Source organism: Maniola jurtina, chromosome 2, assembly GCF_905333055.1.
Source record: "Maniola jurtina chromosome 2, ilManJurt1.1, whole genome shotgun sequence".
In the NCBI taxonomy this organism is placed as follows: domain Eukaryota; kingdom Metazoa; phylum Arthropoda; class Insecta; order Lepidoptera; family Nymphalidae; genus Maniola; species Maniola jurtina.
This window is the reverse complement of record NC_060030.1, coordinates 15883139-15910959: the sequence shown is the minus strand read 5'-3', so window position 1 is coordinate 15910959 and position 27821 is coordinate 15883139. Positions and strand designations below refer to the sequence as shown.

Below are 27821 nucleotides of genomic sequence, written 5' to 3'. Positions count from 1 at the left end.
TACCATTGTCTCCAAATTACTCAACTAAGTATAGTCAAACCGGCGCGCGAAGGGTTAAAAGCAATACAATTTTTTTAACAGTGTGTTTATATTTTATGTCATTTTAAAGGATATTGTAAAGAGTAGAGAGTGATTGAAGACAACGTTTAGAAAATCCGTAATTATACGACCGCGACGTTAAAGTCGTGGGATAGTTGCATAAAGATCTTTCAAAATGGGCATTTTGTCTTGTGAAAACATCTATTTAACCTAATAAAATATTACATAATAGTAACCGCGACTGACTAACGAGGTAGTTACCTACGTACCATTATGTGACCGTTTCATGATTTGAAGTCGTAAAGCAATTAGACCATTTTGTATGTTGAGTAGTATACATATAATTCTTTATGTTTTCTGTTTTTGTTTTGTTGTTTATCTCCATTTTAATCACGATTAGGTACTTTAGTTTTGAATGAGATCCTAAAGTACTGCAAGATATTTATTTAAGAAAAAAAAAATGAAAAGTGGCTGTCATAGAATTATGTCGCATCGCCTGTTGCTGGGCCCCATTGATGGCTCGCTTGTTTATATTTCATGTAGTTTGTAGGTACTTATCAACAGGTATTCGTTTATATACGACTTACGAGTTGCAGAGCTGGTGATTGTTTATGTTAAATGTAATGAGATCCCGTATTCACTTCGCAGTACTGAGCTTTTATTATTTCCCTTGTGTATTTTGGTTCAATCCAAAATATGTTTGCTTGTATTGTTAAGTTTGAATCATGATTAATATAGTTTCGGGTCGGAGTTTTTCCGTACCTAACCAAGGAGTAACGTGAAGTCAAAATAGTAATACTATTTTTGTGATGTCAAAACTTGTTATTACAAGCGAAGAAAGGCAGGCTTAATATGTCATTACTACGAACGAGATTTCTAAGCTCTTTGTCAGTTTCAGATTCTGAACTATGGAACGAGGTGATGATCAGCCACGGAGAGTGGCCTATGACTGGTTTAGTGCAGACCCAGGTGTATCCAGGTTCGAGGGTCAGGGTCGGGAAGCACTAGAAATTATTATTCAGAGTAAGCAAGGGTATTGCGGGTGCGTTATACCGAGGTAGAGAAGGGTATTGCGGGTGCGTTATACCGAGGTAGAGAAGGGTATTGCGGGTGCGCTATACCGAGGTAGAGAAGGGTATTGCGGGTGCGCTATACCGATGTAGAGTATAACACAGATAAACGGCTTGACGGAGGGCGTCAACGACGGAAAGAATTTGAAGGGCGGAGAAATATAGAGAGATCTGTTCGTATACCGGTGGGTGCAAAACGAGGACGTTCGACTAGCTAAGACTCTGGAACGTGGTGAATTGAGCTAAGAGGAAGAAGTGAAGCTAAGACCAGACACGAAAAGATGAGGTAAATTCAAAATCTCGAGCCGGATGATTCAGTTAATTGAAGTTAATAATCGATTCAGTTAATGAAGAGTTCAAATTCAGTGGCAGATTATTTTGACGATTCAACAGCACTTGTAAAAGTTTAATTAAAAAAAAATACTTTGAATTTGAAGATAAATCAAAGTTAACTTTTAACACTAATAATTTATTATTCCTGAGTTCGATTCTATGTCGAGAGAACAAACGATCCCAATTTGGCTAATAAAAGGAAGAATGTTCTGAAAATTTACGGATGAAACGATAAAGAAATAATCCATTATACCTTTCCAAAACTAGGTAATGTAGCTAAGTCATGGTATCAGAGCTTACCGAGTATGAAAGTATATTATGTGGGCCGAAAGGAAAAATAAACTATCGAATAATTTTCCTTGCGAACAGACTTGATTCTTGACTAAAACAAAATACTGGTTAAGCAAGTTAAATATGGAGAATCTCTTGAGCAATATTATTATGCTAAGGTATATTTAAAACAAAAACAAATTTTTAATAATTATTGTTCGTTTATGTATAAGAGTTAACTGCCATACTTATTTGTCATCATTTAAATATTTGAAACCATATTATCTACATGGTTACCATTTTATATTTTCTGTGTATATCTTGTTTGATGCATATATTTATTTAAGAATTGCTGTGTACACTGTACACCGGTTGTTGCTTGGATCCTGATCTATTGTTTCTATATTTAGACTTTCTAGATTTATAACCTGTTGGGTGCGCCTTTTTCAATAAAATAAAATAAAATTTGTTAAATAGGTGTAAATTATGGATATCAGGCTGTAGATTGTTTACTGTACGGCGTTGAGGATAGAGCTGTAAAAGATAGTGCGTAAGCTGAACAGTTTTCAGAACCAAAAAAAAAAGTCATAAAATATTATAGAATCTTTAAATTATGTCAAGCCCCGAAATCTACGATTCACATTTTAAATTTCGGAATGAACGTAGGAATGCTATTCCAACTGTTAGGTCCAGCAGTTTGAGAGTCGATACAAGATGATATACCACAATTATTGCAATGAACATGGTCACCCGAGTTTTAAATGCATGAAATATCCTGCAAAGTGATGTACCTGCGACATATCAGGCCATTTATCTATTATAATTCACTGTTTTACAAATAAAACTAACAAAGATCGCGAAAAGGATGCGAATTTCACAAAGGATAAAAATGAAGCAAGTTGTTGAATTACGTCATACAGTGAATTTCTAGTGAATATATCGTTTCAATTAAAATAAATAATAATTAGGAGACTGTCATTTGGAGTCGGAAAGTCAGTGTTCTGTCATTATGTTAACAAAGGTCACGGAACTCAATTTAGAAATAGTTGTACCAAAGGAGTTACCCGTACTCAGAGGCATTGGTGCCAATCTTATAGCTCCAGTAGGTATGATGACTGTTTCCGTAGTAGTACAAGGTATAAAAAAATAAACCATTAATGTGTATATCGTTGAATATTATGTTATTGCCCAGTCAGTCTTATTGGATAGATAGATAGAAGTCTTTATTGCACACAAAAACACATGTAAAGGACTACAACACAGAAAGAAGAAAACAGAAAAAAAAAACTATTGTGTACAAAGGCGGCCTTATTTCTTAGAGCAATATCCACCAGGCAACTTTTGCTGAAACAAGATGCTAATGTTGTATAGTACCAAATCGCAAAGAATTCATCGATATTACTTATATATACCTATATTAATTAATTATTATATTAATAAACATAATAAAATATAAACATACATACATAACTATTCTAAGTAAATAATATATATATATATACTATATATGGCAATATAGTTACTTGCATAACAGGGATACATATAATAAAATAATAAACGATATTTAACTATTATGGCAAAGATAAATAAAATTCTTTAAGACTATTTTAAATATGGGCAGGGATTTCGAATTCCGAATATTTTTGGGCAGGTCATTCCACAGTTGTACAGCATATACTGAAAAGGATTCCTCGTAGAATTTTGTCATTCATTATTAGTAATTCTTTCACCTAAAACCCGGATATTGTTATCACAAAGGCCTCTGCTGCGATTATATTTCAGAAGATGTCGAGCATTAAAACACGCTTAGTAGCAATTATAAAAAAAAACAGTTGTCTGTAAAGTCGGTTTACTGACGATAGTTGAACGTGACAACGCTCTCGCTTGCACTTCAAGCCTTACATGGAACGCCTCAGAGCGAGGTAACGCCGCATGAGTCATGTTTTTCGTGCGTGCAGCTGGCTCTATCGAATTATAAGACGTTGTCACGTCAAAAAGATACAGAAATACATCCTAATACATTACGTGCTATTCAGATTGTTGCCGAACCCAATACATGTGGCCAAGTTTTCGTGAACGGTTCGGTTTGTGGTCCGGAAGGGAAGGAATATTATCTTCTCCCGTGAGAGTAAGACATCAGGGATAATCGTGGTGTCCTGCGTATTTACAACGTTTCCCTGACATGATCGTGAAGAGAAGGGAGCACTTTTGACACACGTGATTCTCAAAGGTTCTGGATTCATCAATGTTACGTTTTGTGAATCCCAGGAAAATGATGATCTAAACTGTAATCATGATTTGAGTACAAGTGACCGATTAAAAATTACAAGAATTAGTAAAGAAATACCTTGATTGTTTTTCGAACGGACTTCATGATCTAGATGGTGATTGAATTCGAGGACATGAAGACGGTTATCTACCGACTGTACCACATGTTATACGCTGATCGTACTTTGGTTAGGAACATGGTACAGGAGATGGTCGAGCATGGATAATTTGGGAGTCAACCTTATCATACGCTAGTCCAATTTTACTTGTGCATAAAATTGGTGATAAACGCTTTTGTGTAGATTACAGAACGTTAAGTCGCAAAACTAACAAGGAATACTATCCACCCCCTCGTATCGAAGACCAACTCGACCAATTAGCAGGCAACAAAGTATGCACATCATTAGAACTGGCCTCAGTGTATTACCAGATATCAGTAGCAGAGGAGTCACGACAGGACAGCTTTTGTAACCCGCGATGGCCAATACAAGTACAACCGGATACCTATTGATTTAGTGAATGTACCCTTAGTATTTTTAAGTGCGGAAACCAGCCCAGAGAGAAGAAGTACCCTTAGTGTTCAATCGTGTAATTAATAAAATACTGCTCGAGGCAAAAACTAAATACACTATCGTCTATATGAATGATGTCCTTATTTATTTATTTTATTTATTTTTAATTTTTAAGGTAAACTAACAGCATGCTCACAAAACACTTATATAGTACACTGGTACACTGGTATAGTGGTGTAACACACCACTTACAGGTATATACAATTTGATATGATAATTTAAAAAAAAAATTAGCATTTAATTAATATCTTTCCATCTAAGGACGTCGCCAAAGATCAAAAGCGATTGGAAGAGTTTTAAAAAAAAAGCTTGAAGGGGCGGCGGGCTAAAATTAAGCAAATGTCATTTCTTCATTGAAACCAGAGACTTTTCTTTTGGATATTCCTATATTGAGGCTGTAACTAAATTTAATAAGCTCATCAATCAACATAAACTGCAACAATTTCTAGGACTATCTGGATATTGATAGACCTATACTAGAATTGTATAACCCAAATGCTGAAGCCCAAGCTGACACGGATGCCAGTATGAAAGGTGCAGCTGGTATCCTTCTTCAGGTGAATTCAAATGGAGTTTTCCAGCCTGTGTCATATTTTAATAGAAAAACGAACACGGAGGAATGTAAACACCATTTTTATGATCTAGACACTGGCGGTGGTCGCATCTTTAAATCGGTTTAGAATCTATCTTATTGGTATTCCTCTTAAAATATTTACAAACTGTAACGTGAACTACTCCTGTAAAACCACGAATTGCTCGATAGTGCAATCAAACTCATGAAGTTGAATCCACCATTGAGGATTCAACATTAAATGTAGAAGTGAAGGGATCTTGAGTGCAGTATTAAACGAAGCTATTAAGGTGTCATCCGAGAAAGAGTTAGCAAGTATTAGAGAAGAAGCAAAAGTTAAAATAATAGAAATATAAACCAAATATAGAGAAAAAATATAATAGTCATAGGAACACTCCCAAACAATATTCTGTAGGTGACCTAGTAAGAGTATAGCGGCAAATGCCTGACGATGGGCAGTCACAGAAACCGGTTGTAAAGTACCAGAGTCCATATCACATCATAAAAATCCTTCCTAATGATAGGTGTGTCATTAAAGATACGCCGTTATCGCGTAAAAATAACCGCTGCTACGAAGCCATAGGTGCAGTAGACAAAATACAGCCAGGGCTAAATTTTTCTATGGATTTAGAAAGTAGTCAAATATGAATAATTATGACGATACGATAATTGTAATATAATATGTAATTATAAAAAATGATGAAACGTAATTGTCAAAGATTTTAATATTATGTTTTAATTTTTTTTAAATATATTAAAGAATTCTTAATTAATTTTTAGAATTAGTTACTCTACTTGATTGTATTATTTTCAATTATTATTTGTTACTATAAATTGTAAATTTCGTATAACAGAGCGAAGGGACTCGCTCATTCCAGGAAGGCCGAGCTGTAAGCTCACTTATCACTTTTAGGTAAACTTATATTAGGTACATAAAGAATTACATTATAAATATTTAAAATGTAAAAATAATAATTATAAAATATCTGCTAAGTCTTTAATATTGTTGTGTAGAGCCTAGAGACGGCATTCATTCATTATGGAACGACAGAGCCGACGGACGTATTGTGAATTGTGATTGTATTATATTAAAGATGTAAAATATACAAAGTGAAAACTAATGTCGAGAATTATTTAAAAATCCTGATAACCTGAAGCTGTGGCTACAGCCATTTGAAAGTTATCTAGTTTTCTTTTAAAGGTTTTTGTCGGGGTTTTTTAAATTTTGTTATAACGTTATAGCATATATTTATGAACTTAACTTAAACTACTAAACTTAAACTTAACATAAATTTTCTCGTCCTTCATTTAATATCTCACTCGATACGATAGCAAAAAAAATCAGAGACCCCTACTTTTTTGGATGTAACATCTGTTAACTGATTGTTCGTATAAATTGTATGTAGTACCTAGTATAATTGTATGTAGCCTATGCCACCCGGACCATAATAACAAATTGATTGGACATTCATCAAAATTGGTTCAGTAGTTTAGGTGCTACGGTGGAACATACATACATACAAAGATACAAACATACATACATACATAGATTTCTAAAACTATATAAGTCGTAACTTTTCCTTTTGTCTTTTGCCGTAGTCGGGTAAAATAACTTCGCGAAAGCTTTTAATAAAACATGAATAGTAGCGTCATCTATTGCTATTAGCTAACACTAGAACACAGAACAACACCAACTTATGAGAAGCTTTAAAAAATACACAACAGTTATTAAAGGAGACGCTAGATGGCGGCACGTGGCGGGTCACATAGACCTACGATTTTTCGCTATGGCGGGTCATAATAATATTTATTTTGCGAACAAAATTCTAAACTTCACAGCAAACTAATAAACCATGTAACTGAAATAAAATGAAATAATTTTTCAAAGAAAAAATCAAAAATCCAAAAAAATTCAAGTAAGCATATTTTCTATTCATCTCAATTTTCAACTTATCGTTAGCCCATTACGTGCGACTGTGCCACTACTGAGTATGAGAATGGGCTTAGGGACTGAAGTCTACATTGAAGCTGACCAAGTGCGGATTAGCAGATTTCACTCAACTTTGAGAAATTGAGAAGATTATGGATAACTCTTAACGACGTAGACTTCCTCTTAGTAATGGCACTACTAACCCTTAGTGGCAGTGGGCAGGCCATGCCTGTCGTAGAGGCGATGGCCGTTGGAGCCGGAAAGTCCTTGAGTGGAGACCGCGTATAAGCAAGCGTAGTGTAGGACGCCCTCCTGCACGATGGACCGACGACATAAAGCGGCTGGCGGGAATTGGCTGGATGAGGAAGGCTGAGGACCGGGTGTGGTGGCGCTCTTTAGGGAAGGCCTATGTCCAACAGTGGACGTCCGCAGGCTGATGATGATGATGATGATAAAAAAATGGTGGCAATAATAAGTATCAAATTCTGTAAACTTTCACGTAGATTGGTACCTATACCATTTTCAGCTACGGCCTTGAAGTCGAAATTATTTGCACCAACGCGTTGTAGTTTGTAATAGTTTTGCGATATAGTGCAATAGAAAATTAGGCAGATATTACACAGCCATTGGTATCATGGATAGCTAGGTTAGTTTGTTTCGTCATATCCGCGCATCGCTATACTTTATTTATTAAAATGCTCGTTAGTAAATAGTAAACACCTACTTGACTATGACTCATTGCGGTACTATATCCACGGAGAGAAGTTAGTGTAAGCACATGAGTGTGGTATAGAGCTCTCTCTGTCATGTAATCCCATACAAATGATAAAGACAAAAAACTCAGTGGACGTGAACCGTTTTGAGTCACCAACCAATCACAAACGAACCAGAGTAACTGACAGCGATTGCGAAGCAGCAGCTCGATTGTGGTAGAATGGCAGCTATAATGTGACAATCGCAATCACCTCTGACTGGTTGACGCTCGCTCACTATTGGCTACAATGCATTGTTGCAACAAGAATACCATAGCAGTGTTGCCAGTGGCAGATAGTCAATTGTAACACGAGACATCTCAAAATGTAACATTTTCACGAGAAAAGTAACATTTCCTTATTTTTCGTGGAAAATAAAAGTAATAAGGTACACAGGTTAATATGGCACTTTATTATACAAAAATTTAAACAGTTTTCTTGTCCCATTAGTTAAGCTTAAAAAGAATCGTAATAATAATTGTTGATTGAATAAATTGACTGCTGATCCTGAAAAAGAAAAACAAATCAATATGTAAAATAATAATATACCAACGGATCTAAAAATGTCTTTGAATAGCTATAACTTATTTTGTTAGGTAATCAATTTATAATACAAGTGTAAATTAAAAATTTATATCACCCCGACAAGTGAAGGTTACATTAACTAGAAAAGAGCTGATAACTTTCAAACGGCTGAACCGATTTTCTTTGATTATAGCTAAGAACACTCTCCATCAAGCCACCTTTCAAACAAAAAAACTAAATTAAAATCGGTTCATTAGTTTGAGAGCTACGATGCCATAGACAGATACACAGATACACACGTCAAACTTATAACACCCCTCTTTTAGGATCGGGGGTTAAAAAGATTAAAATCGTCTTATATCGGGCGATCTGGTAACACAGGACTGTTTGAGTTTGAGAGGCTACGCACTAGGTGAACTTTGTCTGTGTAGCGTTTCATGGCGCGCGTGTGGTGCCTTTTTGGAGCGTTTTTTTTTTGTTTAAAGTGGCTGGTTTTTGTGTTTCACTGGCGTTTTTGGTGCTAGAACCATGCTGGAACTAACTGGGAAGCGCTCTAAAGGGGCGCCGTGCGTATGTCGGCGAGCGCCGGCACAGACGAAGTCCTTACTTATATAGGTAGTTTCTCTAACTTGAAAATATCTACAAACTTGACATTGGCTAATCTTTGTAAAGCCAGACGAGAGAATAAAAAAAAACGCACTAGGTAGGTACGCAGTGAAGAAAATTACGCGGGAATTTCAAATTCGTTTTGTTAACTGAACAATACTAGGTAGGTACCTAACTACTTACCTTGGTCTCAGCAAAGAGATCGATAGATTCGATAGCAAAACTCAAATTTTAAGTTACGCCAGCCGGTATCTACTCAGCTCGCTCTCATTCCTGTAAAGAAAACCGAAGTTACCTACAACAATAACTACCTAAGTAGTAAATAGCTAAATGAACTTCTGGAAACTAATGTGACTTAATAATAAAATGACAGTCAATACAAAAACGAACTGCTTTCAGTTGCAAATACTATGGTTTTTGCATTACTGATTCCCTAATTAGTTAACTACCTACCTACTACTTATTTACTTAAAACTACATTGTTTAAAACGTTTACTTACCAAGCAAGTAACTAGTGTTAGCAACACATATACACAGTCGATAAGGATAACGAACAAACCAATCACTTTCGAATTTTGACGAAATAAAGATACAATTTTTTTTTTGTACTTAGATACATAACTACAATATCACTACCCCGCAACGAATAACTTTATTATCCAAAACAAAGTTGAGTCACAGAGAAAAACAAACAAAACACTTTTTTAATCACAGAGTAATTACAAAACAAAGTGAACTTAGACCAATAACTTAGAGAAAGTGAAATAAACTAACAAATGGGTCAATTACGACAAACGAAAACTGTTTTGGATGCGTTCCGTTTCACGATTATTTTTGGTTTGCTGGGAAAAATTTGAATATTTTTATGAAGTCCTAAAAGTAACGTAAAGTAACATTTTGAGTCGTGTAACATGGAGGAAACATGAGGGGGTCAAAAGTAACGTAAAATGTTACAAAAGTAACATTCTGGCAACGCTGTACCATAGCCAATAACAACAATTGCGATTGTAATAATGATTGATGATGCAGGTTTTACGGAATCGATTCACTAAAGTGGCAATGGGCAGGGCGAATAATAGTTCCAAAAACTAATAGTCGTTTGGGTCTATTTGGGGTCCCAAAATGCTAAAATACCGACCTCACATCGAAAAGCACAGCGGTGGAAAACCACCTACTAGATGGATAGACGACATCAAACGAGTCGCAGGAAGCCGTTGGATTCAGGCAGCTTCAAGACCATGGCATGTGGAAGTCGATATAAGAGACCAATATCCAGCTGTGATGATGATGATGATGGTGAAAACCGGCGCTGATCAGCTAATGAGGCAGTAACGGCAAGCATCGAACCCGTTATACATTGTAACTGGTGCACTCTTGTTGTCTGTTATTGAGACCCCATTGACGGCGGGTTAACCCTATTCATGGTGCAATGCGTCTGACCTTTAATTACACTGGGGAAATTGGATCGTTTAACAAATGGGTTCCGTATTGATTTGCTCGTTTTTGTTATCACACTTTAATATTATAAAGGCGAAAGTTTGTATGTGTGTGTGTGTGTGTGTGTGTATGTTTGTTACTCCTTCACGCAAAAACTACTGGACGGATTTGGCTGAAATTTGGAATGAAGATAGATAATATCCTGGATTAGCACATAGGCTACTTTTTATCCCGGAAAATCAAAGAGTTCCCACGGGATTTCGAAAAAGCTAAATCCACACGGGCGAAGTCGCGGGCATTGGCTAATAAAACATAATTATTAAAAATACGAGTTTTGAATTAATTATCACCACTATATCGTACAAGTTTAACAATTTCGACCATCAAAAGGAGTACAATTGTACCTACTTTGATTAAATGATTTTGACTTTGACTTTAACTTGAAGATTATAGTGTAGGTACCTACTATGTTATAATTTTCAATAATTAGGTAATAATAATAAGTTATTCAATAATTTAATTTAATGTAATTTAATTTAATTTTAATTTAATGCTTCAAGCTCTCCCTTCAAAACATATCGGCACTCTTTTAGACCACCTTACGCTTACCATCGCGGTTGGTCTTCGGCTTGGCGCTAGGATTCAGCAGCCACATCTTTGCCCCTGTGGCGAGACAGTGGACGTATATGGTCACCATGGCCTTGCATGTGCCAAAAGTGCCGGTCGTTTCTCCCGTCATGCTTCCCTGAACGGAGTCATACGTAGGTCTCTTGTCACTGCTAAAGTGCCTGCAGTATTAGAACCAAATGGTTTGGCACGTAGCGATGGCAAGAGACCAGACGGTATGACTCTGGTTCCGTGGAAACAAGGAAGGTCGCTTGTATGGGATGCCACGTGTGTTGATACACTGGCGCTGTCTCACATACAGGTGACCTCCGTGGCGGCCGGAACGGCAGCCACTAAGGCAGAAAGGGCCAAGAGGCGCAAATATGAAAATATAGAAAATAATTTCATATTTGTGCCTTTTGGAGTGGAGACCATGGGTTCGTGGGGCGAGGATGCCAGATCCTTTTTTAAGGACCTGTCATCCCGTCTTGTGGAGTCCACGGGTGACCGGAAATCTGGCAGTTACCTTGGTCAGCATATTAGTCTGGCCATTCAACGAGGTAACGCAGCCAGCGTTCTGGGCACCCTGCCTCGTTACAGTGATTTGGATGATATTTTTGTTTTATAATTTTTATATTTAAGTATTTTTAACATTTGTGAAAATCTGTATTATTACTTTCTGAATAAAAAATTTATTTAATGTAAATGTCCTTAATTCAATTTTGGTCAAAAATATATAAATCCTATCGTGTTTTTGCAAATATAGGCTATTTTTATTTTATTTTATTACCTATTATGTGACGCGACTTGTATTCGTGGATTTAGGTTATTAAAAATCCCGTGGGAACTCCTCAATTTTGAGGTACCCATGCATGCTTGTAAACCTAATTTCATTAAAATCGATCAAACCTATGGGCCGTAAAAAGCTAGCAGACAGACAAACAGATACACTTTCGCAATTAAAAAAATAAATTAAACCTTAGATATTTTTTATTTTCTGTCGTTTAATAAAACTATGTAAGTAACAAAATTTTATAAAAACTCGGCAGTTATTAGGTACTCTATCTTATCTCTAATAAATAATTTATCTTAATTTAAAAAGTTGAAATAATTAGTAGGTAAGTTAAAAATCAATACTAACGTAATAGTTTAATCTACGCCATGAGTGATTACAATCTCATGGGACCCTGATAAGGGGACAATTCAAAACGCGCAACGCATGAGCCATATCGCCGGGTAGAGTGGGCTAGTGTAGAGTTAGCGGGACCGTCCCGATTTTAAGAAAGAAAGAAAATATATAATTTACTAGCGGATGCCCGCGACTTCGTCTGCGTGGATCTCGGTTTTTAAAGATCCCATGGGTACTTTTGGATTTTTCGGAATGAAAAGTAGCCTATGTCCATTCCCGGGATATAAGCTAACTCTGTACCAAATTTCGTCAAAATCGGTTAAACTGTTGGGCCGTGAAAAGGTAGCAGACAGACAGACAGCCACACTTTCGCATTTATAATATTATTATAGTATGGATAGTTGGTGTCAAAGACAAAAAACTGGTCAAGCGTTACTATGACTCGCAGATAAAGGGTTCCGTACCATCGTATATGAAATAACTGTTTTAGTTTTGTTGTGATATGTGTGTAATAATTGGCGGTTGTTGTTGCCGTTGTGCTCATATTTTTACGTTTCTTCGCCTAATTTTCAGCTTATTATAGATTTTTGTACGTCGTTAGATAGCTGAGAGTGCGTAGAAGTTTTGAAGATAATCTATAGACCAAGAACTTCTGTTATTTTTGTAAGAAAAATTGCATTTGTGGCAAAGTAACAAAATAGAAATTATTAAACTGGTACAGCTTCGGGACCCTAACCGGAGAACCTGTAAGGATTATTTTTATTTTAGTACTCACAATTATTAATTGAGATGACTGCCACTTAAACTCGACTATATAGCTTTAGCAAATAAAACTCCCAGAAACTGAAAATGACACGATAATGACCAGTGATCCAAGATCTATTATTAGTGGCTAGTAATTTATTAATAGTACTTTTTCCGAAAAGTTCGTCCCGATTTTTGCTGTTTGTCCCGTTTTTTGCTGTCCGTCCCGTTTTTTGCTGTCCGTCCGGTTTTTCATCAACACTAGTGATGATGAGTGACGCGAAGTGAACAGTCAGTCATCGCGCGCCAATAAGCGGTTCAAAACGCGATATTCCAACACTAGATTTTGCTTAAAGTCTTACGAAACCTGTTATTTTAGTTAGTGTTATTAAGTTTTTAATTGTGTTTTTTAGTTATTGCTATAGAATTTTCCGTGAGTGAAGTGTACATTGTATTGGAAAATTATTGAAAATATTCCTCATTTCAATCCTGGAATTTGAAAATTAGATTGGATTTTACAAAAAGGTTTGTGTTATTTTTATTTTATAGCACCTATTAATTGGATTTTAACACATTTTTATCTCAAAATGTCCCTTACTATATTGTGATTAATGGAATAGGCCACGACCTCCAGAAATGAGAATTACGTCACAGAAAAGAGACCTCGGTAAGTACAACGTTACAGCATAATATGTGGGACTCTCGAAAAATATTATTCTATAAGCCCATTGGAAGTAGTTTAAAATCCCTTCTTCTTCCAGATTTCTTAGCAAATATCTGGGCCTAAGTAGCTATACACTAAAATTGCTTGAAAGCATCGTTTAACCTTCTGGATAGTAAAGTTGAGGGTTTAATGAAAATAGTTTACCTAATAATCCAAGCAAGAATTAAATCCAGGACCAAAGAATCGAACCAAGCCTTGCCTTAGCGTTAAAAAAATAGAACCAAAGAGAACTCTCGATATTTCAGTGAGGTGTACCAATATTTACACAATAACATTTGAAGGTCTCTGAAAGTGAAATGCCACTATGACCCCTGAAGGTTGCAGCAAATATTAATTAAGGCTTATCGAATTTCTCTATCATCAGCATAAAATTAATTTCCAACCAATACCTGTAATAGATATAGGTTATATTTTTTGCTTTTTTTAAGTCCAAGACTGGTGGGTCCAAGGGTGGTAACTAGTGGTATTGAAGTGTCTGTCTGTTTTAACGGGCAAATCTTCGGAATGGCTTAACCTATTTTGACGGGACTTTCACAGACAAGTAGAGGATTAACCCAGGAGTAACATAGGCTACATTTTTATCCGAATTTGAAAAAATGGAGTTGTTTTTCTACGTATGTACATTGATATCTCCGAGATTTCTGAACCTATTTGCGCATTTTTTTTTAATCGACAAAGGAACTTTGGGACATTGTTCCATTTTGGATTCCATCTCCTCAATCCTGATGCTGCAAGAGATCTAACCAATCTGCTGCGGGCATCATCTAGTAGTAAATAACACACAGTAACTTTCATCTGGTAATTACGACCCTGATGAATTGTCATCGTGGTCGAAATTTCGGCGCATCGTCACGCTCGGCTGCCTCTGTGATCAAACCGTTGTTGTACACGCCACCCACTGGTGGAACCACGTAAACATCGATGCACGTAAATAACTTGTGAACGTATTACAAAATAGTGGAATCCATTGTATTTGTCAAAACAAACATGCAAATTGACAAAACAATAACGTAATGTAACATTGAATGTAAATTTTGAAATTTTGCTCATAGTTCTGGCATTGAGTTGCCATGCTCAATATTATAATGCCAAAAAAAGCTGTTCCCCTTCTCAACCTATATCGCCGGCTAACTAAGGGTCTCCTCTTAGAACGAGAAAGGCTTAGGCCATAATTTCCCACGCTGGTCAAGATCCACCTTGGCCAGCGTGAGGAAGACCCTTAGCAGTTCATATGAACCCTTTAGGACCTATAGAAAACTCCGAGGTATGCAGGTTTCCTCGCGACGTTTTCCTTCGCCGTTACAGCTAATGATATTTAATTTCTTAAGATGCTCATAAGTCCAAAAAGTTACGAGCTGTGCGCTTGGGATTAAACTTCAGAGAGAAATGTGTTAAATGGTGTCAAAATAATTACCGCAACCACGGATGTCCGCAATTTTACCCACCATGGGAACATAGTATAGTAGTGTGTTAGCATAACACTTGCTATATTATTGACATACAGAGTAAAAACGCATGGCTCAGCCACTGAGGTAGTTAGGCCCAGCGCCAAATTATTGTCATTGGTATGAAGACGGGTGTCCATTTTACGAAACATCGCTGCTCTATGACCTAATGTGATAGCTCTCTGGGTGTCTGTAAACTAATATTATTAAATAATTAACAAAAGTACAGAAGCTTATTTTCATATCAATTCTGTAAAATTTTACGAAAGAATATTTGAGAAATTGTCACTTGTAATATGCGCATTTACCGGCATAGTTTCGTTTTATGTTGTGCAATTTTTTCCAATTATACGTTTTGTAGTCTCTCCAGTAAACCTAAAGTAAAAGTAGATCACTTAGATCCGTTGTAAAACCTAGCCGCTCCAAAACTAAAACTAAAAAACTGCCTACTTATTAGTTTTAGTTTGTAGGGTTCCGTACCTCAAAAGGAAAAACGGAACCCTTATAAGATCACTTTGTTGTCTGTCTGTCTGTCTGTAAAGAAAACTTATAGGGTACTTCCCGTTGACCTAGACTAGAATCATGAAGGCAGGTAGGTAGGTCTTAGCACAAGTAAAGGAATAAATCTGAAAACCGAGAATTTGTAGTTACATTATTAAAAAAAGTTTTAATTTTCAAAGTAAGATAACTATACCAAGTGGGGTATCATATGAAAAGGCTTTACTTGTACATTATAAAACAGATTTTTATTTATTTTTAGGCATAATAGTTTTTGATTTATCGAGCACAATGTCGGAAAAAAATACCCGAATACGGAACCCTCGTTGCGCGAGTTTGGCTTGGCCGGTTTTTGTTAATAATCCATAGTAGTAATAGTAGTAGTATAAGGAAGGCTCATCCATTGAAGAAATAGTTATATATAGAATGATATTATTATAATTATATTTTTTTCGGCTGCGCCATGTTGTGTTTATCACTTTTTATTATTAAAAGATTTGTTATTTCATATTAAAAGATTTATTTTATTAAATGTATGACCAGTTACAAAATAACCAACTGCCAAGTGGGAAAAACACAGACAATGAATGACAAATGACAATACCAAAGATTAAAAACTGACATCTCACTACAATAATACTAAAAGATTAAAATCACTTATTATTCCCGAGCCTCACATCCGGTTTCAATGGCACGTGCGATCCTTCCTGGAGTCGAACTATATAAGTTCGTCTTCAATATGCACAGCACGTTAGACTCTTTCCTATGGGCGACTGTAGTCTACCTACTTCCTATATGAATACCTAGGCTAGGCGCGGGATGATTCATGCTGTGGTGCTGTCACCATTTCTATAAAAAAAAAGATTCCGACGAATTGAGAACCTCCTCCTTTTTTGAAGTTGGTTAATTCGTACAAAATACAAATCATACTTAAAAAAATTTGATCAAGTCCCTTCGATTTTTAATACAAGATGTTTAATGATGTGTATAATAAGTGTGTGTAACATACGTTAAAAAATCCGGAAGGATTCCATAGTTAGGTCGGTGTACACGATTATGCATTTTTTTTTAACTTACATGGCAGCCATTTTGAAATTTTTATTATTTTTGTTGCTATACGCAATAGCACAATCTATGAATTTTTCAACTTTCTACATTTTTTACATAGTAATGTATGGTTCATGAGATAAGTACAGCCCATTGATAGACAGATGGATGGGCGGACGTACGGTGGAGGCTTAGTATTATAAGAACCTTTTGTTTGACGCGATTGTACTAGGTACTAAATACCTAAATGAAAATCAAAACTTGCTCATATTACCTTCGTAGGCCACGAGGAACTGAGCTTCATCGTGGTCCTACTAGTAGGACAAATTAATAGCTCCACAAGGAAACAGTGGGAATAGGGACCCTTTTGCACCCTTTGGATGCAGAACCCTATAACCAATGATCGATTTTTTTAAATTCTACCTCTGCGAAGGCCGGGCGGGTAAGTTAGTCCTCCTGAAAAAATAATACGAGCAATATCATTTAGAAAATCTTTTGCTAACTACATAATAAATACATTTAAACATACTATTATTATATTATTAGGTATGTATGTAGAACTACATAGATGGTACATAGGTACAAAGACATGAGACAGGTACATAGGTACAAAGACAGTAGAATTAGTTTTACATGATAATAATATTATATTAGAGCTTTTTCTTCGCGCCAGTCTTAGTAGCCGACGTGTTACGAGTAGCTTGTAACAGTGGGGGACTCATCTCGCCCGTAGTGAGGTAGTATAGAACCCTGCTCTTCAGATCCTCGTAGATGCTGTTCCCGCGGTTCAACTGGGGCAGCACGGATGTACTTTTATCCGCCTCCTGAAATATAGATAAAACTAGATGATGCCCGCGACTTCCTCCGCGTGGATTTAGGTTTATCGAACTCTGATTTTCCGGGATAAAAAGTAGCCTATGTACTAATCCTGGATATTATCTATCTCCATTCCAAATTTCAGCCAAATCCGTCCAGTAGTTTTTGCGTGAAGGAGTAACAAACATACACACACACACACACACACACACACACACACACACACACACACACACACACACACACACACACACACACACACACACACACACACACACACACACACACACACACACACACACACACATACATACACACAAACACCCAAACACCCAAACTTTCGCCTTTATAATATTAGTGTGATAATTCCAATTTTTAACCCCCGACCCAAAAAGAGCGGTGTCATAAGTTTGACGTGTGTATCTGTGTATCTGTCTATGTCACCGTAGCGCCTAAACTAATGAACCGATTTTAATTTAGACTTTTTTGTTTGAAAGGTGACTTGATCGAGAGTGTTCTTAGCTATAATTAATCGAAGAAAATCGGTTCAGCCGTTTGAAAGTTATTAGCTCTTTTTTAGTTTTCTTATAGAGGTTTTTGTGTCGGGCGTTTTTTAATTTTGATTTTATAACCTGTGCAGTGGGTGATTAAGCCACCATTTCCCAACGAGTCACACTCAGTCGTGTCACAGTGTGACTCGTTGGGAATTCAACGAATTTTTTTTTCGCCCACACAATCGAGCGTGTGGCTCGATGGGAAAAAAATTGTGTGGGTGTGCCACAGTTAGGTACAGTGTAGCTCGTTGGTAATAGGGTCTTGGACTATAGTAATAAAATGGTGTGATGGTATGTAAGGCATTAGTTAGTAACAATCTTGAAGTCTGTAGGTAATCATTCGCCTATCGGGTCACCGAGCTCACAGCAATGCTTCTCATTACCAACTAATGAAATGAATAATAGCTACGTGAACGCAATTACCTAGATGTTGAGTCACCATCTGCAAAATCTATAAACCAGGACAAGGAGCTCGAAAGCCCCGGATTTTTTAGTGTAAAGCTCGGGCATAATATCAGTCTCTTCTTTTTAACCTCCAACCCAAAAAGAGGGGAGCTATAAGTTTGACGTGTGTATCTATCTGTGTATCTGTCTGTGGCATCGTAGCTCCTAAACAGGTTTTCTGTGTGAAAGGTGGCTGGATCGAGAGCGTTCTTAGCTATAATTCAAGAAAATTGGTTCAGCCGTTTGAAAGTTATCAGCTCTTTTCCAGTAACTCTAACCTTCACTTGTCGGGGGTGTTATAAATTTTTAATTACACTTGTTAACTTTATAATTCTCAACACCATTTCTCTCATCATTCAAGAAATAATAAAAACAAACTCAGTATTGATATTTAACAATCAACTAGCTGATGCCCGCGACTTCATCCGTGTGGATATTTTTTTCAAAAATCCCGTTTTGATTTTCCGGGATAAAAACTGTAGCCTATCTCAATATATGTATAAGTCACTCTCCATGTCTTCAACTATATCCATGTAATCAGGTCAATCCGTTACTCCTTTGCGGCGTGATTGAAGGACAAACCAACAAATTAACATACCAATAAACCAACAAACAAACACACTTTCGCATTTATAATATGAGTAGTGATGGGTAGTGATATTTCCAATAGCCTTCGAAATGGATTACATACCTACTTGAAATAGATTTCTAAAACCCGGAGAGTATCCAAAATCCAAACTAGGACAAATCCGGGAAACCCCAGACGGATGGCAACTCTACTTAGATGACACTTTTTACTACTTCTCATTCAAACTTACAACATACCTATCTGAAGTAGGTACGTAACCTACTTCCCTAATTAGGAAATTACTACAATACCTATTTATATGACAAAGGATAAAGGTCATCACTCATTAGTTCATTTACACATCTAGGGAAATTTAAAATTCGAGCTAAAAGACCTAATTGCCCATTTTTGGCCAAGATTCGGTCATCGATGTGATTAATTTCATAATATAAAAATAACTGGCCAAGTGCGAGTCAGATTCGTACACGAAGGATTCCGTACCACCGTCTTTTTTCGAATGTAACCACAAATTCACGGTTTTCAGACTATTCCCTTAGTTGTGCTATAAGGTTGAGATCTAAAGAGCGCACTTTACTTTGCTTAGACGCTATGCTGCTAACATAAAACCGTCTTCGGCAAAACGCATATTGACGTTATTTAACTGAAGTTTTGCATTCAGTATACCGAGTCTTAAAATATAGTCGTATTTCAACACCAACTCAAACATAGCCGGCCAACTACTGAGTACGGGTCTCCCGGGTCTCCTCTCACAATGAAAATGGTTACTAGACGAGTTAACCGCCACCACTGCACCGCACTACCGCCACCACACCTCACCGCTACCACAAGCAATTTCACCCTCACCACTTTGGTGCCTAGTGCACTTCAACCGTCCGTTGTAACTTGTGCCAAATCCTTTTTTCCAGACACATGCAAACTGTGGAATCAACTCCCATAGGCGTTGTTCCCACTAGATTTCAACGTGGGGTTTCCAAGGGCCGACAAATTACTGAAAGGCCAGCAACGTATCGGCGGTACCTCTGGTACTGCAATTTTTCGAGGGTGGTAATCACTTAACCTGCCTGACCAACCTGCTCGTTTGCTCGCTATTTTATTATTAAAAAATTGGTTGTCTGCAAAGTCGGTTTACTGACGATAGTTGAACGTGACAACAAAGGCCGATTGTGCTTCTTTGTCGCTCGTTCCGCGCTCTCGCTTGCACTTCAAGCCTTACATGGAACGCCTCAGAGCGAGGTAACGCCGCATGAGTCATGTTTTTTCGTGCGTGCAGCCGGTTCTATCGAATTATAAGACGTTGTCACGTCAAAAACGTTTCTCTTACCTGCTTCATAACAATGATGTAATAAGTTTTCTTATGCACAAAATGATCAGTAGCGTACGTGTAAGTGGGCATGCTGAACAGGCCCATCAATACACCACTTTCGTCACACAAATCGAACTTTGTGAACTTCCCCAAACGACACGTTGTCCGGATATACTCTAACATGATCCTCACAGGGCAGTGGGGGTTAACCAGTAAGATCTTTTCAACTGAGAGGTCAACCTCGCTGGAGGTTCTTCGATAGGTAGATAGTTCTGGTTCGTCCTTGTAGATAACGATTATGTACATTTTTTCTATTTCTTGTACCTTTATTGTAATTAGTTATCAAATAGTTCTGTTCTTTGTTGTAGATAATAATCAGATATAAATATAATTAATAATATGATATTTTGACAATAATAAGATAAGACCATAACTTGATGATAAGACTAGTAAGTAAGACATTTATGTTTAGACAACAATTTGATAGTCCCGGTTCAAAATAGTTAAAGGAGGTTGTTTATTGTAGTTTTATTCCTAAACCAATGTTAGAGCACAGCTGTAGGTTGTAGTATGATTGTAGTAGTTTTAAAGGTACACAAGTTTAAAGAATGTACCTACCTACCTGTAAATCCTTGAGCCTAAATATTTTGACGAAAATCTGGCAAACCCCAGATGCAGATTATAATATCCTAGAACGTAGGTACCTACATTGAGTTTGATTGGTTAGAATTCAAATAAGAGCCCAACTACGTATGTATCGAGCACACTACGAATAAACACCTTTATAATATTATATAAGTATCAGTCCACTAAGTCGGTACCTATGCGTCAACCCTTAGGTACGTACTTTACATAGGATAATAGAGTAAATGACGGAAAATTTAAACAGTCCGTACCTACTCGTACCTACATTAGTAAAGATGATAATTTTGGATAAACAATGTAATAAAGCGAATCTATTAAAATAATAATAGCTTTGCTTACTCACGTAAATGTTTAAATCTACTGTACTGTTTTATAAACTTGATAATACTCACGACTTCGTCCGTGTGAATTAAGGTTTTATTATAATCCCCTGGGAATTTCGATTTTACGGGATAAAGTACCTACTCTGGAGTGCAAACGATCACTGTACCAACGTCAAAATTAGTTTTACAGGTGGGCAGCGAAAAAGTAACAAAAACACATATTTATAATATTGAATTAGAATGGACTATAAACTAGCTGGTTACGAAAGTTCTGACAAAATCAGTTCAGCCGTTTCCAAAATAAGCCCAAAGACAGGGGGTGGGGTAGACTTATTTAAATATTCTTTTGATAGTATTTTTTACGTTTTTTCGAAATCACGGACAGACAGTTAAATTTTATGTCTAGGTATACTTGCCTAAATTATGGAAAACTTTAAAATCTTAAACAACATACTTACTGTACTTTTCCGTGTACGTTTTTTGTAAGTATATGATTTTTTTTTAATTACGTTTAATTTACCTATATTTAAAAACGTCCGTATGTATATTAATATGTTTCCATGTACCTAAGTTTTGCTCATCCGCATTTTTTCTTGAACGAAGGTACTTATTTTCATAAATATAGTAATCTCATTATAAAGGTCATCGCCCACCGAACACGCGCGCAGCCTTGACCGCAAAACTGTTGCATTCACCCGCATTTCGTCGTTTCTCAACAAGCCGCGGTGGATCTAACTAAAACGATTCATATTTCATAAGAACTTGCGTTTCAACAGCGCTGCATCGTACCCACTGCCATGCCGGCAGCCGTGATAACCAACATTGCCTGTACGGCTCGTACAATATCCGCACGCTTCTAAACAACAACCAGTTAAACGGAAGTAGATAAATATTTCATTCATAGACAACGCAATAGTTCGTGCAAATCGATTTAAACATCGGCAGGACACCGATATTTTGAAAATCGAATCAAAAGGAAGCGGAATAAATAAACAATAAACAAAAGTTTAAAAATCGAATCAGAAAATAAAACAAGAAACAGAAAAGAAACGAATCGAATTTAAGTGAAACAAGATAAACAAATTACTGAGAATTTCAAAAATCGAATCAAAACAAGAAACATCATAAATAAATTAAGGAGAGACCGAAAATCGAATCAAAGAACATCGAAGACAGATAAAAACTAGCAAAGATGCGATCATTTTAAATATAGAATTATAGAATCACTGGACTTTCAGGAATCGAATCACTGAAGCAGCGAAGTGATGTTTGTGAAAAAAGGAGCTTTTGAAATCACGATGCTATCGACGATTTAAAAATAGAATATGGCAGCATTCGGTATATCAAGTTTGGCGACGTTTGGGGTCGCAGCGTGGCCTCCCCCGGGTCCATTGCCCAGCTCCTTCCAGTTCCACCACCAAGGGTCCAACTTCGCGATCTTCGTGATATTTTTCGCTCTATGCATGATGGAGGTTGTCGTACTGAAAATCATAACTGAAGAACAGTCGAGGGAAGGTTCTTCGAGTGTGACGTCCATGTGGTTCGAGATGGACGATGAGTGATGAAGTGAAATGATGAAATAGTGAAGTGAAGTGTAGTGGTAATCGACTGTTTAGGATAAGGATTGTTATGTAGGTACGGGTCCAATAAATCCCCTTTTACAAAAATGTGTAGTTACTCTATTTTCACCTTGTCTTAAACTATAATAAAGTATCTTCGCATGGTATCCCTAATTGCTGAGGGTCGTGATCCCGTCTCATTTAACACATAACGGTAGGGGTTTTCTTGGGTTAACAATATGGTGGGTTTCCAGGTCCTTCAGTATGATACGACTCGTCTAAAAAAGGTCTATTTCAGTTGTAGATTTAACAATTAATTTTCTAGAAAATTATGGAGAACTCTCAGGCATGTAGGTTTTCTCGCGATGTTTTCCGGGCTTACAATTATAATTCCAACAAGATGAAGTTGACACCCCATTCATCAAAATCGGCTCAGTAGTTCAGGTGCTACGATGGATCACACATAAGTACAAACCTACATACAGACATACTGCTAAATCATAATATAACCCTTCCTTTTGGCTCTGCCGTAGTCGGGTAAAATTTAGAGCCCGGGATCGATCATCGAACCCGAACCTCCCAAATAGAAGACTGGCATCTTAACTACTAGGCTATCACTACTCTACATAATAATATTTTAATACATAAATTCAATGACAATACCCAAAAGATTCTGCAATAGATTTAATCTAAAAATGGACAAAATATTTGGCAAGGTTGTTCCTGTATCGATTTCTTCCGGCAAAAATAGATCTAGACGATTTTTACACTAGTCTTTAACAAAATACAATGTAAAAGTAATAAGGAAGTTGTCGACTCTTGGATCTTCACAGAATCATGTTTGTTTTTTCTTACTTGATCAATTAAGGTTTAAGGTACTTGCATTTTTAGGGATCCGTAGTAAAACAAAGAGCCCTTATACTTTCGTCCAGTCCTGTGAGTGCGTCACAGCCATTTTAAAAATAAGGTATGAGAGCTATAGGATTTAAAAGTACTGTATATAGAAAGCTATTACCTCTATGCAGAAGCGAGTATTTATTCATCCAAGGCAGAGGCATATTTAAATTTAAAAAAAAAAAAAACAAAATTCAATTTTTTTTTTCAATTAGACTTTTACAAGTACCTTTGAATCGTCAAGTGCATTACCCACTGGTTCGGAAGGCCTTTCTTGCCGAGGAGAACCAGCAAGAAACATTAAAAAATATTCAGGGCACCTGCTAAATACAAGTCGAAAAAAAAAATGGTTTAGCACTCGTGTGATATCTATTTTGTTTTAAACAAGTATTTTAAAATTATTATTCTGAAACAGTTTTGAAAAAAACAATTTACTTACCCTTTAAGAAATGCGCTAGTTGGCACCGTGCTAGTTGGTGGGCATTACCGCCAACGTTTTTAGCAACTAGCATGGCCACGGAACCCTACCTTATGCGTATTCGACCAGTTTTTGGGGATCCGCACCTCAAAACGAACAAACAAACCCTTATGGGATCACTTCGTTGTCTGTCTGTAACTGAAGCTATTGAAAATATTTTATTGCTAGGTCAGTTGTAGGGCACAAGAGTTTGTTTTAAATATTGTAACCTAATAATGCTGTCGATTGACCTTTGTGTAATCGATTTAAATAATTTATATTTTACTGATAGTATAATTTATAATAAGTACTATGATTAACAGATAATAACTTTGTATATGTGAAGTAAACAGACCTAGGTCATTTTACAGACATAAACATCTATATTTAACCATACTAATGTTATAAATACGAAAGTATGTCTATATATCACGTGTTTTATTTGTTAAAAGATACAATATTCAATCTTTTATAAATAAAAATCAATGTCTGTATGTTTATGCTCTATGCGTTGCTAAACCACTGATCAGATTGTGATGAAACTTTGGTAGTATGTTCTGAGGACCCCCGAGAGGGTTTCTGGCACAAAAAACCTATATCTAAATGAATTAAAAAAGTCATATTTTTTAAGTTTGTTACCGCTAAGTTTCCTCTGGGCCAAAGCTGCCCATCAAGCTGGCAGCATTGCCACGCTGAATGGCGATGAACTAACTACCTTTATACAAGGTAAGTAGGCCCCAGCGGCGATGACCGAAGTCGCGCCCGAAACCCTTCGCTTCCTCGCCCCAGCACCTGTTTTAACTTTTAACACAATTTTATGTTTGGCACTGGCCAACTTATACCTACTTTTTATCTTTATCCCCGAAATACTTTTTATCCCCGAAAATCAAAGATTTCCCGCGAGATTTAAAAAAAAAGCCTTACTTTTCACAGTTATATGCATTTTAAGGCGGCGGTATATACCAGGTATAATTTCAAATCTAGAGATGGCGATACACATTGTATCGGCATCTCTCTTAGACGCCCCTGAACCGGTTGCGAATCGCCACAGTGTAGATTAATCAGTATCGCATCGCTTCTGCATTTTAATCTGCGTACTTTACTGCAGTATTTACATATAACATCAGAATCGACTGCATTCGACTTCGCTAAGTTCATGTTCACACGTGTTAAGATTGCATGTACATAAAATTATTTTTACAAGTAAAATGCTGTTTAAATACTTTTTAATCCACACTGATGCCACTTGGCATTAAATAGTAAACAGTGAACAGTATTCCCTAGTTACTGATTAAAATGATTTGAATATTATTTACAATCAATAGTTTAAATACTTTTATTGCTTTGTATACTTACCTAACAAGAAATAGCTGATGCCTATTGCTTTAGTTTAGATTCATCTCTTTACAATCATAATATCAGGTATCTTTTACAACCTGCGTGTTTTACGTATGTGTGTGTATAGGGGGTTACTTCAGATTAAAATGGACTTAAATGTCCTTGATTTAAGGTCACTAATTCAATATAACCGATTTTACTTTTTGGTTCGGTTATACCTAAATTACTTAGCACCGAAATCCATACTTCCATACTAATCCATACTAATATTATAAATGCGAACATGTGTCTGTCTGTCTGTCTGCTACCTTTTCACGGCCGAACAAACCGATTCTGATGAAATTTGGTACAGGATTAGCTTATATCCCATGGACGGACATAGGCTACTTTTTATCCCGGAAAATCAAAGAGTTCCCACGGGATTCCTAAAAACCCATGCGCTAAATCGATTTGTGTGAAATTTGGTACTGAGGTAGCTTGCATACCTGTTATTGACAAGGCAACTTTTTATCTCAGAAAATCAAACAGTTCCCACGGGATCTTTAAAAACCTAAATACACGCGGATGAAGTCGCGGGCATCCTCTAGTTATCTATCAAAGTTTCTATTTATTTCATTTCGATATTTATCGGGGTTGTAAAATGCTATTGTTTTATACATCGACATAATAAATAAATGTTCACGCGTTAGGTGTGCAAAAACAGCTGATAAGGATTCATTCAACCGGTTCACCGGTTTGAATGTTTCCGTTCACACCACTAGCTGTAGATGTATGGACGAAATTGAGCTTTAAAACAAGGCTGTTAAGGTCCAATACCATTCTATCAACGTTGTAAAAACTCGTACAATACATAACGATACCTAATGCTCTAAAATATGCTCGAGACGAGCATAATCACTTACCTGCTAAAACCCGCAGTGAAACATTTTATCAAATTTCGTAGAATTAGATCGTAAAAACACAGTAACATCAGATTAAAATGAACCTAAATTACCTTAATTTAAGGTCCCAAATTCAATAACACCGATTTTAATTTTTGGTTTTGTCTGGATGACTATACATGAATGGATTAACTTGAGCTATAAAACAAGGCTGCTAAGGTCTATTTCATGTTGACGTTCTCTATGTAAACCTATCGCTCAGTTTTGACCATTAATGTGGTGACCATTAAACTTGGCCTTGAAAAAGATACTTCATAAGGATGAAAGATTATATACAGTACGGACAAGTCCAAGTTTCTTAAATTGTTACTAGTTGATAATAATAATACCATCATTCATATTTACTTACATCTTATAGGTAAATTTAATTCTATATCTTATTTTTATATCTCAACAACACTTTCTACAATCATCATGTACAAATCAAGTCCTAGAAGTAATGAGTAATTCAATGAAACTATAGTTAGCACCGATATCATACAAGATACTATTTATTACATTTCGCTAATGATCGGGGTCGTAAAATCCTATTGTTCTATATTATCAAAACATTCACAGTAAAAAAATATTTTACAAGCTTTAGGGGTGCAAAAACACTTGAAAGGTATTATATGCACCTGCAGCCATAACAGGATAACATTATAAAATATTTCGTTTGTATAAAAAGCTGTTTTGTTTATAATCCTCGTTTTCGTTTATTCAATACTAGCTGATGCCCGCAGCTTCGCCCGCGTGGATTGGTCAGATCCCCTGCAGCATCAGGATTGAGGAGTTGGACTCCAAATTTTTTATGAAACAATGTCGCAAAGTTCCTCTATCGATTAAAAAAGAAATGACGCAAATCGGTTCAGAAATCTCGGAGATTTCGGTGTACATAGGTAGAAAAACACAACTCCCTTTTTAAAAGTCGGTTAAAAAAGTAGCCTATTTTACGCCCTGGTCAATCCTCTACTTGCCTGTGAAAGTCCCGTCAAAATCGGTTCAGCCGTTCCAAAGATTAGCCTTTTCAAACAGACAGACAGACAGACAGACAGACAGACAGACAGACAGACAAAAATTTTAAAAACGTGTGATTCAGTTATGGTATCGTTCAAATAACCATATGAGCTTAATATGAGGTAGTTATTTCGAAATTACAGACAGACACTCCAATTTTATTTATTAGTATAGATGGTTACCTTACAAAGCATATTATGCGCTCGAGAATTCAACTACTGGACAAAGTCAACAATGAATTATAATATTTTATAGCTCTTTTGTTATTTTTAGACTCGGGCCATTGATTTACATTTAAAAAATTTAAATTTGTAGTAATTATGTTCTCTAATTCAGAAGCTTTGAGCTACCCTCTTCAAGCCTACCCCGTAGGTAGGCTTGAAGACCGTCAAAAAT

General features: G+C 36.4%; 3 protein-coding genes across 7 annotated transcripts in view; 2 read left to right on the top strand and 1 right to left on the bottom strand.

The window, feature by feature from the left end:
- The window catches only part of LOC123874672, a 132974-nt gene that overhangs the window by 22793 nt on the left and 82360 nt on the right, over positions 1 to 27821 (top strand). The window lies entirely within an intron of this gene.
- On the bottom strand, positions 16189 to 20749 carry LOC123874807. 2 transcript variants are annotated; one of them, XM_045920328.1, is made up of 3 exons: positions 20291 to 20749; positions 17200 to 17390; positions 16189 to 17022 (listed from the first exon to the last, which is right to left on the bottom strand). In XM_045920328.1, the coding sequence occupies exons 1-2, from the start codon at positions 20576 to 20578 to the stop codon at positions 17217 to 17219; spliced, it is 462 nt and encodes a 153-aa protein (XP_045776284.1). In that variant the 5' UTR covers positions 20579 to 20749; the 3' UTR covers positions 16189 to 17022; positions 17200 to 17216. The 2 variants fall into 2 exon arrangements, with proteins under 2 accessions (XP_045776284.1, XP_045776275.1); XM_045920319.1 differs by lacking the exon at positions 16189 to 17022 and having other exon boundaries at positions 17091 to 17390.
- On the top strand, positions 21953 to 22875 carry LOC123874815. The gene has a single exon (XM_045920341.1). It carries the CDS (start codon positions 22566 to 22568, stop codon positions 22800 to 22802), a length of 237 nt encoding a protein of 78 aa, XP_045776297.1. The 5' UTR covers positions 21953 to 22565; the 3' UTR covers positions 22803 to 22875.